We start from the raw sequence: 12,287 nt of genomic DNA, 5'->3' as shown, positions 1-12,287 counted from the left end.
CAGTGTGAAAACCATATAACCAGTAAGATGGGAGTTTTAGTTAAAAAAAACAACAACAACTTAATTATTTCCAAGTTAGTTTCACTGTAAACAGGTTGCTGTCAATTCTACAACTTACGCTTTGTAACGCTTTGACTAACCCTGCATCCAGTTGCCAAAATATAAAATAGAATAGTTAATAAATAAAGTTTTTATTGTTTGAAAACGTTTTAGTAATAGTTTTACTTTCAGAGTAAGACGACAGAGACATCCTAACATCTCCAATAAATAAAAAGCCTCACCAGGCTGGTTGTGCTGACAAACGATACAACGAAAGTCATTTCCTGCACATTCTTATTTTATTTTATTGCTTTGTACACTATCGCTTAAGTTCTTTTATTTCAGGTGACTTTTCCGTTTCTCCTAATTTAAAAATTTAGTGTGTATTAATTCGAATAAGTCTGACTTAAGAATTGAAATAAAATTCAATAAAAAAAAATTGGATATATCCTAATCCTGACACTGAGCGGAGAAAACTTTGAAAACTGGCTTTGGGATACGCGTATAGTTTCTGTTCTTTTTCTATAGCCTTATAAAAAATACCCCACACACCCAAAAGGAAAAGAAAAAAACGCTTTCAAAGTGTGAATCACTAATATCTCACTAATATTGTGTTGGATTTTTAGTCCTATGCACGCACACGGAAATGAAACAAGTACGTAAAGAAACCAAAAATGGGAAGGTCCTGGTATTAAAACCCTGAAAACGAAAACAAAACCGGGAAAATGAGCGTCATTTCCAATATTTTCTGTTTTCAGAACTACACGCTTGCAGCAGAAGCAGCGGCGCGTCCTCTCTTAGAGCCACTAAATCCTTAATTTTCGATCCCAAATATGGACTAGGAATGTCCAGGGTGACGTCTCGTGTCCGGGGAATGCGAGTTTGTAACCGCATTTATTTAACTACGCCTTCCTCGCTCTGAGGTCCTGGTAGGCATTACACAGGAAGAGAGCCGTGTTGGAAAAAAAAGAGACGGGACGCCCTCCTCCTCTTCCTCCTCCTCCTTCTGTTGGCGGATAACGGTGCCCAAGAAGTTATTCAGGACCGACGCAGACAATAGCGCCGAGACCTTCTATCCAGCTGTGATCCACGGTCATCACTACTGATTAATGGTGTCTGCGCTGTGTCACAAAGAGGGAAACAGTCGGCTGAGATCCTATCATGGAGGATTTGGGTGAGTATTACAGCTGCTCTTCGTTTCATGCCTTGTAACTACATGTTGAGATATCTTGAAGGGATCTGTGGGGAAGGGGTGGTGTGCCCAAACGGAGGAAATAAGGTCTATGTTGATTCTGGCAGTCATAGAGTACAGATCCCTGGCTTACAAGGACATGTAGAAAAGAGGGGCTGTAACATAAGGAGCAATGGAAAGCAGTAGGAAATACTTTTAAAAAAAAATGAGTGGTACAAGTTCCCAGTCAGCAACAGTGAGGAAATTTCTTATAATAACTCATACATGCCAATATTTTAGATGTTTGTAGAGCTGTGTTTTACCTTCATTGTGCAGGGGCACATACCCACAAATACATGCAGGTAACACATGAACCCGTGCACTGCTCTACATCTGCCCAACCTTCACTCGGGTCTTCCTGCACGGCCTGCAAATACAATAAAAAGCTCTGAAAATTCGATTTAAAGGGGTCCAGAGCAGGCATGTCCGTCCATTAACATTAACAAGTTATGGATGGATGGAGTGCCACATAATGTTGAAGAGAGTGTTTTCCATTTTGAAGGAATTGAAGACATGAGAGAAGACAGCATCAGAGAGCATCCCCCCCATTTCTGAATGATACTGGAAGCAAATGTCTTCTTTTCTCTAAAACAACATGATGGGAAGCTGACTCTTTGTGTCAGAAAATAGCTGTGTGTTGGAAAGGCCCTGAAATAGCCCGGGGCAATGCTGCTATTTGTAAAAGCCACAGAGTTCAAGGAAAATAGACATGGCTTTTGCCTCAGCTGCCCATTCTCTCTGGGAGTTTCTTCTGTTTTTTCACCAAGTACGCTTCAAGAGTGGAGCATTTGTGCTTCTCAAGCAACACGAGGAGGGGGAAAAAATGGCATGGTGTACACATCTGGGCACATCTGGATCGGATTGCACACGGTGACACGGAGGTGCTGGGCTTGAGCGCCATGTTTGAGAGTCTTGGCTTGCGCTGTCGTCCAACAGTGTTGTAAGTTTATGCATCGGATTTGGCGAGGCTTTCGGCGAGAGAGAGACCACTTGTTAGAGAGGCCTACGGCCAAGACAAACAAGTCTGCAGGCCGCTCTAAATATGGTCATAATTCCCATTGAGAGAAGTTCAGCTCCTTATATGTGCTGCTCAGCCTCTTCGAGTATGTGTGTGTGTGTGTGTCTGTGTGTGTGTGAGAGACACACAGCACAGCAGGGAGGTGGAGGGCCAGTAGTATATGCACACGGTTCTCACCGCATGGTCGTACCAGAAGTGTGAATCATCCGGGGTAGAAATGACCACAGCGGTGCGCTCGGGCCGGGCAAACTCAAGTTTTGTGACACATGGCCGAGCAGCGTAGGTTTAGAACATAGCACTTCACCAGATTCTGAATTAGAAATTCATGATTCATAATGTGACGAGCCTTGCGTAGCTGCTTTAGATGGGAAGTCACCCTGTGACGGTTTCTCCAAAGCCACGAATGAACTCTGACCTGCAGCTCGTAAATCAGCATGCAGAAAATGGACACGTCAAATTTCATCCATTAAATAGGCCGGAATTATCTGGCAGTGTGACTAAATGCTGTTCTTTTTCTACATCAATAACTAAGAAAACCAGTTGTGCAATGCTCGTCTGTCACACTGAGTCACAGCTGCAATACAAGAAAGAGTGTGATAATACTAGATGAAGCAGTTACTCCACATCTGAGGAGTGCCTGAGATGTGTCATCCGTGGCTTTGGGAGGAGGTTTCATGGAAAGACCATTCACCTGCTTCCAAGTAGTAATCAAGACTGGAAAACCTTATTGTTTTCTACAAAGCTCTGACTTGCATGACTCGTAATAATACAGAAGTACCAGAACCCCCCCAAGAAAGTACTTTTTTTTTCCTTTTAACCAAAATGTAATAGATATTGCATCACTGTAAACTGTTTACTGAAAACATTTGAAGGTCTTTTAAAGAAATTTGGAATTTTAAATATCCACCATCTGTTATCAGGATCCTCAGACCTAATTTACAAGCTTCCAAAGTTTTTTTAGATAAAGTGCTTTCGAACACTTTGCACGCTCTCACGTCGTACACCTGCACATTTCTAACATCTGCTGATGATGTCACAATGATGTTGTTATGGTTACGTTAGCTTGGGCTTTACAAATTGAGGACGTTAAGTTTGAGTTCTCAGGCATCCAGGTCCAGAAATTAAAGCAAGTGGACTTTTTACCATCCATCCATTCTTTTCCGATTATCCAGTTCAGAGTCTCGGGGCCCTTTAGCCTCTCCCAGCTGCCACAGGGTGAATGTTTTGCCTCCCCTGTAGCTGTTAAATACCTGGGACTCTCCGTCAGCTCTTGGATGAGAGGCAAAACATCTTCACAAACTAAGTCCAGATGCCTTTCTTCAAGCACTCGAGACAGGATGTTTGTCAGCCACATGATTGGATTTGTTTGTACACGGGATCAAAAGTCGGGATATTTTGTTGTCTGGCTTTGGCTAAGGAATTCTATCGATAAGCCTGTTTTCCATTCCTATCATGTTAAAGTGTTAAAATACAGTACAAAAAGCCTCTGTCTGGTAAAAAGTGTCACTCCTGTGTGCTTGACTTCAGTAACCCTGAGGTAACACAAGTCTTCTGTGTCAGTCTGGAACCAGCTTACAACTGGACTGACCTTTCTTATTTATTTTAACTTCTTGGAAGGGAAGGCCAAAATTTTCATTTTGATAATATAAAAGTTAAAAAAAAAAGGGACTGGTACCCTTTCAGGACTCACAATAAATGGTTGCTATGTCATTACACATACATGGTAAACCACTGTTACTCATATGAAGTCCTCTTTCATCTTCAGTCTGCTTCGGTTGCTTGTCAGGATAAGTGATGTCACACAGCTGTAGATGCTAACACTTGAGTGAGTTTAGTTTCTGTGCAGCTTCTACTTCAGAGTGAGCGTGTGAGTGTGTGTGGGCGGAGGAGTGGACTCAGATATCAGCTGCCAAACACTCTTCCTCCTCTGCTTCCTTTCCACACTGGCATGTTTAGAATATGAATGCAGGAATGCTTGAGCGTCTGAGCGACCTCACCGTCAGTGGACTATCTCTGAGCTGCGCCGGTTCTGACTGTCCTGTCCTCTGAGTGACGAGCGTCCGCCAGCGCTCGCTGTCCTCTGTGTTGTGTCTCGGTGTGTGGGCTGAGTTGCTGCTGCTGTATTGGTCACAAAAGGCTGTCTGTGTCTCCTCAGGAGTGCCTGAGCCGCTTAACTACCCTCTCAGTCCTCGTATTGTTGTGTTTGGTACGTAGCTGCCTGTGCATGCGTTTGTATGTGTTTCGTCTCGTCTGTCGTTTAACTCAACTTAATACCTTCTTGTCATGCAGCGTAATACTTTGCATGCTTTTTAAATTACTTTCTTAACTTGAATCTCTTGATTGACTTTTAATACTTGGTAAATAAACTTGGCACCATTAGTGACAACCATGAATGTTTGTGACATGAAATGTGGCTTCTGTGGTGCTACAGAAACTTCTCTCTCCCTTCCAGATGCCCTCCTTGCTGATCTGGAGAACACAGGCTCCCCTTTACCTCGGTGTCCCGTCCTGCTCACCTCTGACCCGCCTCAAAATGCCGATCCCACCACCCAGGACCCGGCCCAGAGCCGGCCGCCGCCTCCTGCATACACCCCGCAGCAGGTGGTCAATCCGGGCCACGTTCATACCAGTTTTCTTTCTTCCTGATTATGCCGAGGCTTTGATAAAGTTTGTTTGATCACTTGTCTGTTTTGTCTCTTAGACCGTTTCTTCAGCAATGAAGACTACACAGAACTCCACCCCTGACAAATTATACAGGTAACTCCTTCATAGATGTCTTTTTCCATTGCTCACAGGATCACCGGCAAATTCATTACTTGTTCTGCTGTTTGTAAACACAAATATCTAAACAGCCAATCACACGGCAGCAACTCAGTGTATTTTGGCATGTAGACATGTTTCCAGCACTTTGTTAAATCTACGCCTCACATAATTAAAGCAGTTCTGAAGGACCTGAACTAGCGTGGAGTACCTAATAAAAGAAGAATTAACTGTATGACATGTAATTCTGAGCCAGGTTTAAGGCATCTAAATTTCCTGCTGCTTTTAGCCTTGTTCAAAATACCACAAGCCAACACATCATCATTATTGTTTTGGCTCTTTCCTCTAAATTGCCCAGCTGAAGGTGATCAGACCTCAGCTTGTGTCCAGATGGCTTGCTACCTGTTTGTTCCATGGTTTTCCTCTCTTGCCACAGCCATCTCGAGGCTCTCTCTACCACATGTGGGGTGTTGCAGATTCCTCAGTTTTCCCTCGATGCCCAGTGTAATGAAATCCAAGGACAGCAGCTTCCCTGCTTTCAGCTATCTGCTCGTACTTAGGGAGCTTCTTCTTAAAGACCCACCAAAGCAATAATCCTGGGCAGGTGTTAGCCTCTAGCATAATGAAACACCCCAAGGACTCTAACACAACAGCAACTGGTTTCCGCCAGTTGGGTGTGATGATCTGATGAAAATGTGTTTGTTCTAATCCACCAGCAGCTGCCGGTCCCAGATGTGCTAGCTGATGATAATGGCTTCTTTTCCATTGGGTGACCCTCAGGACTTAATCAGGGTGCCTAAAGTGTCCCTCTGTCTCAGGGAAGCAGCTCAGCATGTGCTGCAGAGTTGCACATTTTGAGCACAGCTGGCATGTGAAGTTTTGATGGACTGGGATAGAGTGTTTTACACGGAGAGATGGTGTGTCAGCATGTTGATGTATGAACCCAAACCCTGTTAGGAATCTCATTCATTTTCTTTACATCACTCTTTGCAAAGCAATGTGTGGTTTTTAAGCAAGCGAGAGAATTCTCCTCCTCGCATAACGAGTCCAACAACATTGTTTATACTTTGTTTTTTTAATGCCTTTTATTGTTAATATTATCTGTCTCCCTGCAGCACAGTGTGTAAACCGCGCTCTCCCCGAAGCGCAGATCCTCCTCTGGCCTTCTCTTCCTCCTCGCTGCTGGGAGGAGGTCTGAGTGAACTGGACCATCTGCTACAGGAACTCAACGCCACCCAGTTTAACATCACAGGTTAGCATGTGTGCGTGTGTTTTAAATCCTCGTGTTTAAATCAGATTTCTTATCTATGATCCTGTTTTGTTGTTAGATGAGATCCTGGCTCAGTTCCCTTCTTCTAAGAAAGATGAGAGGGATAATATCAAGGATAAAGCACCAACCTCCTCCTCCAGGTACCAAATCCACAGGGAAATAAGAGAGTATAATCTGTCTGAGTATCACTGTATACGACTGAGGAAGTAGGTCTGTTTTATGCAAACGCACCCCTTTAAAATCTGCTTACATTTAAAAACCTGCAGTATTATTTTTTTATTGCAAGTAAAAATCCATATTTGCACATGTGCGAGTGTGCAGCATTTTAGCATGTTTCTGATCATGTGTGTAATCTGTGGGTTTGATTTCGGTGTTTTAGCTCTGCGAAGCCTTCTGCAACATCGGCCACATTGGAACTGGACAAGCTGATGGCTTCGCTGTCTGACTTCAGAGTCCAGAGCACCGTAAGAGTCACCCACAGCTGCATGAAAATGCTAACCTGTCAACTTTTTACTTGTAAATTCACAGCGGCGCTCACTATATGACTTTTACAGAATGCTAATATTAGTGTTGGATCCCTGTAGAGGTTGAGTTGACTTCATAATGGCTACACTGTTACTGTGCAGCCTGCTGGCCACAGCACATGCCTGCTGGTACAGATCAGTCACCAGATATGGCTTGTGGATGAAAATTAGTCCTGGTCTTAATTTTTCCAGAGTCTAAAATAGCTTCAGATTGTCAGTAGTCAGCTTAAAGATCAGCTTTTGGAACAGCGTATAATCTAGTTCTCTCCTTTTTGGTGAGTCGGCTTGCGAGCAGAGCAGGCAGTTCTGTCATTATAAGGCTGTTTAGTTTCAGTATGCAGTCCAGCTGTGAGTGATAAACAAGACTGCTGTGGGAACAGAGTCTTAAAAAGGAAACGTCTCCACTGCATATCCATGACTAACCAGGCTAAAGTCTCCAGGCAGAGCAGAGAGACATGTGTAGAGCCTTGGCTCAAACTATGTGCAGTATTGTTATGATTTGACTTTTCCTCACATTGGTTTCTTCCAAACAAATTCATTTCCACCATCTGTGGAGTGATGATAAACTCCCAAAGAATTAACATCATAAGGACTCTGTGCTTTGTCTTCTCTCAGCCAGCTGCGCCTGTCACTCCAGCGCCCGTTACAGCATCACCGCAGCAGCCGGCCGCTGCCCCTCCTCAGCCTCCTTCATCAGGAGGCTCACTGGACAGCATGCTGGGGCTCCTCCAATCAGACCTGACCCGACAAGGAGTGCAAACGTCCTCTAAGGGGAACTGCTCAGCCTGCCAAAAGCCGGTTGTCGGACAGGTGAGCAGTCAGAATATATCTGTCAGACATGTGATGAGGAAGACCCTCACTTGAGTTGACCTGGCTGTTTGTGCAGGTGGTGACAGCTCTGGGGAAGGTGTGGCACCCCGAGCACTTCGTGTGCACCGAGTGTGAGACGGAGCTGGGCAGTCGAAACTTCTTCGAGAAGGACGGGCGGCCGTACTGCGAGCCGGACTACTTCACGCTGTTCTCCCCTCACTGCGCGCACTGCAACAAACCCATACTGAACGTGAGCCGCTGAGATGGGAACATGTTTCTGTTACTCAACTCTGAGCTTATTTAAAGAGCTCAGATCGATATCACAGCCCACCTAAAGCTCTGTAACTTTCTCTTTTTTTCACTTTAATCGTTGTGTAGAAAATGGTCACGGCTCTGGACAAGAACTGGCACCCAGAGTGTTTCTGCTGTGTGAAGTGCAGCCGCGCCTTTGGAGAGGAAGGTAATGGGTGGTGCTGTTAATTCCTGTCAGGGGTAACAATACATTGCAGTCAGGCCACACTTACATGAAGCCCTTTATACCATACATCCATTAGCATTCAGACAGCATTTTATAATGTTATTGAAAGTTTTATACTATATATATTTCAGGAAATTCCTACCTTTTGCGGTAAATAAAGCACATCTTATCTCATTTATTAAATTATTAGATTATTTTAAACATTACAACCAGTTTCAGAGTTTATAATAACTTACAGTTTGCACTTCGAGACCCTAGAACATTTGATTTTAACCTTACATTAAAAAAGGCTACATCCTGTCTGAATGTTTCATGACTAGTGGGGTCATGACAGATATTCAGACATTTGCACAAATTTACTAATTTTTTGAAAAGATAACAAAGTTGCAGTGTCCATGACTGTAGGCGGCCATGTTTTTGTATCTACGTTCATATCACGTTATATAACTGAAGGGTTTAAGGCCACACCTCTTAATCTTTGAATGCTGGTGTATAACCATGCAGTCTGTCGTTGCAACATTTGTAAAGGAATGCGTCGTTCTAAAGAACTCGTCGAATTCAATTCAATTCAATTCAATTTTATTTATATAGCGCCAAATCACGACATAAGTCGCCTCAAGGCGCTTCATAGATACAGAGAAAAACCCAACAATCATATGACCCCCTATGAGCAAGCACTTTGGCAACAGTGGGAAGGAAAAACTCCCTTTTAACAGGAAGAAACCTCCAGCAGAACCAGGCTCAGGGAGGGGGGTGACTGGTTAGGGTGAGAGAAGGAAGACGGGATAAAGACATGCTGTGGAAGAGAGACAGAAGTTAATAACAGATATAATTCAATGCAGAGAGGTCTATTAATACATAGTGAGTGAGAAAGGTGACTGGAAAGGAAAAACTCAATGCATCATGGGAATCCCCCGGCAGCCTATGTCTATGTGAATTCAAGAGGTCAGATTGTGAAATTTCCTCCCTCCTCAGATATTCCACCATCGAGTTTACGTGGTGCTTATTTAAAAGTGAAAGTATTTAGGAACCACAGCAGCTCAGCCATGAACTGACAGATCAGGCAAAGTTGCTGAGGAGCAACAAGATCGGCGACGCTCTGCTGTCTCAGTAACTGCAGAGTGGAATTAACATCAGCACTGACACTGTGTGCTGGGAGCTTCATGGCATGGTAGAGTTTTAAAATATATTTGCAGAGACAGGGATGGACTGACAGTAGTTTTCAGAAGTATTCCTGAAGCCAAGCAGCAATCTTGTCATTTTTGTAAGGCAGAACTACTTAAGGGTCAGAAGATAACAGCACTTTGTTTTTGAGGTTGCCCACAGAGATTTCTTCTGTGAGTTTTTTTTATTGACATTGTGCAAGTTAACTGATTAAAACCTTACATTCCTTTTAATTTGTAAAAACTTTGGATACATTATTCCTAAATTGTCTGTGCAGGTTCTCAGTGATTTGGTTCATGATAGTGTTAAGAGCTTGAAAATTGGTTTAAATGACCACTTTCAACATCTGACAATTTGTCTTTGTGCTGTTTTCAAATATGAGGTCGAAAACATTAGCAAATCTCTGCATTCCGCTTTTATTTCCAGTTTACACGGTTTCCTAACTTTTTTTGGGATCGGGGTTATATCGGCAGTTTCACTCTGCCGTGAATTTCGAGGCAAAACACTGAGTCTCTGTATTTCCTTGGCAAGAAAATGGCCAAATTTAAAGCAGCACGAGCTCTGAGATGGAAAAATAAAGCCGGCCGTTGTTAGTTCAGATCAATAAAATGTAATGTTGCACAAACCGCAGTCACAAAGAGAAGGTTTGGACTGATTTTCCTTTTTAAATCTGTGATATTATACAGTAAATCTGACATTTATCAAAAGAGCTCTTGAGCTGAGTCAAACTGTGGCGATGTCCTCTGCAGGTTTCCATGACCGTGAGGGCCAGCAGTACTGCCAGCAGTGCTTCTTGACTCTGTTTGCTTCCCGCTGTCAAGGCTGCAGCCAGCCCATCCTGGAAAACTACATCTCAGCTCTAAACTCTCTCTGGCACCCACAGTGCTTTGTATGTCGGGTGAGTGTTGCATTTTACTTGATCAAGAGTTGCAGCATTAATTGATGCGTTAGGCTTACGGGTCGTTTCAGGTTAATCTGCTCTGAAAAAGGTCAGAAAGGTTGGAGAACACCATGAGAGTTTATGAGGAGATTAAGAGGAATTTACATCCTTTAATACCAAGGAAGTCCCTTTTCAAAATAAAGTTAAAATACCTTTATTTTCACAGCCAGGTTACGTCTAACCTAGACAATAAAAAGACTATTGGTGATAGAATAGCAGAACACAAATATGCCACATGCACAGGTAAGACATTACCAGGACTTTTATATTAACACTGGCCACATCTGTCTTTTACTGCAAAGATGTGGCAGACGAAGGCGTCTTAATTAAAGGGAAGCTTTTCTGGATTTATAAATAACAGCTTGCTAAATGTCATGGCTTAAACGGTACCTCAGTTTTACTTATTTCTCCTAACCTTTATTTGCCTTTATAAATGCATTTATGTCGTCTATGTTTGCTGCTGCTCTCTGTTCTCCTTCTTTCCTGATTTCAGCTGAATTTGGATGAATGCTTGGAGACTGCTCCTGTTGGTGGAGCATCACTAGAAAAGATTCAGTGTGTTCGTGGTCGTGTGTCGAAACAGGGTTTTGTTTTGTTTTTTAGCTTAAACACAACCTTGCTGTGAAAATAAATGCATTTAATGATATATTTCCTGTCCTAGGAGCACCTCAAATAGAAGTGAGTTGATTCAGTGATTGATTTTTTTCTTTGTAAGGCCGATTCTAAATTTCCCAGATTGAACATCTATGAGACCAGTGAGCTCATATTTATCCTTTGAGGAGTCTCCTAACCCACAGCTGACACACTGAATCTGCTCCGTGGCAAATAGATCACGATGGCTGTGCAATGAAACCTCAATGAGGAAGTTCATGCAAAAAACAAAACACAAATAAGCTGGAATTATGTCATGGGAAAGTTGTCATTTCACATGAAAACGCTGTAATTAGAGTTGCATGAGTCAGCGTTGTGACTAGGTCTCGCTGTGTCGCTTCCTCTCGTTTCCAGGAGTGCTACAGCCCCTTCGTCAACGGCAGCTTTTTCGAGCACGAGGGCAAGCCGCTGTGCGAGGCCCACTACCACCAGTCCCGCGGCAGCATGTGTCAGGCCTGCCAGCAGCCCATCCTGGGGCGCTGCGTCACCGCAATGGGGGCCAAATTCCACCCGCATCACCTCGTGTGTCACTTCTGCCTGAAGCCGCTGAGCAAAGGCTGCTTCAAGGAGCAGGAGAACAAACCCTACTGCCACCCCTGCTTCATCAAGCTCTTTGGTTGAGGGCCCAGCAGGTCTTCGCCAGCCTGCCCTGAGAAGAAGCCCTAATGTGACTCTCAGTTCTCTCTTTTTTTTTCATTTTTTTGTTACTGTGGGAGTTAGGGCGGAGCTGGACTCTTTGTAAATTTTGAAGAATATCTGAGTCAGCAGAGAGATGAGGAGGAAGACAGAATCATCCAACCCAAACCAGCCCTATTTTATTTTAACCATGGACTTTCAGTGCAAGGTTACAAACTTTATCACGGCTCAGAAACAAAAACACAGTGTGTTTAAATGAAATGAAAATTACGTTTTGCTACCAGGTGTAAAAAGAAGCATACATTTATACATCATTTGAGAATTTTTCCTGTTGTGCAAGGAAATCCCCTTTTAATATATTTGCTTTGTATTGCAGAAATTATCCACGTCACTGCAACTGCATTTTTATACCGTATGCTGACTGCTACATTTGTTTGTTTTTTCATTATTCATTCACTATTGCGCTGTGCAAAATGCCAAAAATGATTCCAAAGAATAAAATGAAAGCGAACGCGACTTGTTTTTGAGTGTTGATGTTTCTTTAAATTCACACGAGTCAGCTTTAAAAATAAAAAGCTCCTCTGCAGAAAGAAATATTTGATCTACTCCACTATTGGCAAGAACCTGGTGACAGTGGGAAGGAAAATCTGCCTCTTAATAGAAGAAACCTCCAGCAGAAGCAGTTGGTTGTGATAAAAGTCTGGTGAGAAAATTTACAAGCATCAGGCATAAGAAGATAAAGATTATTGATAGGTTATACGATTGG

The 12,287-nt window shown here is 43.1% G+C and overlaps 1 protein-coding gene across 2 annotated transcripts; it reads left to right on the top strand.

Annotated features, from left to right (window-relative positions):
• The first annotated feature begins 740 nt into the window (after nt 1-740).
• LOC146568453 (transforming growth factor beta-1-induced transcript 1 protein-like) lies at nt 741-12,037 on the top strand. 2 transcript variants are annotated; one of them, XM_085284511.1, is made up of 12 exons: nt 741-1,213; nt 4,444-4,494; nt 4,741-4,889; nt 4,990-5,045; nt 6,164-6,300; nt 6,377-6,458; nt 6,698-6,782; nt 7,458-7,652; nt 7,729-7,902; nt 8,031-8,112; nt 10,044-10,192; nt 11,240-12,037. In XM_085284511.1, exons 1-12 carry the CDS (start codon nt 1,201-1,203, stop codon nt 11,504-11,506), a joined length of 1,440 nt encoding a protein of 479 aa, XP_085140637.1. In that variant the 5' UTR covers nt 741-1,200; the 3' UTR covers nt 11,507-12,037. The 2 variants fall into 2 exon arrangements, with proteins under 2 accessions (XP_085140637.1, XP_085140638.1); XM_085284512.1 differs by lacking the exon at nt 4,444-4,494 and having other exon boundaries at nt 743-1,213.
• The last annotated feature ends 250 nt before the right edge of the window (nt 12,038-12,287 follow it).

Source organism: Mchenga conophoros, linkage group LG8, assembly GCF_057382185.1.
Source record: "Mchenga conophoros isolate Kocher_MC1m ecotype Shallow Benthic linkage group LG8, M_conophoros_male_GT1.1, whole genome shotgun sequence".
Taxonomy (NCBI): Eukaryota; Metazoa; Chordata; class Actinopteri; order Cichliformes; family Cichlidae; genus Mchenga; species Mchenga conophoros.
Note: the sequence above shows the minus strand (reverse complement) of the source record. Positions and strands in the feature narration are given on the sequence as shown.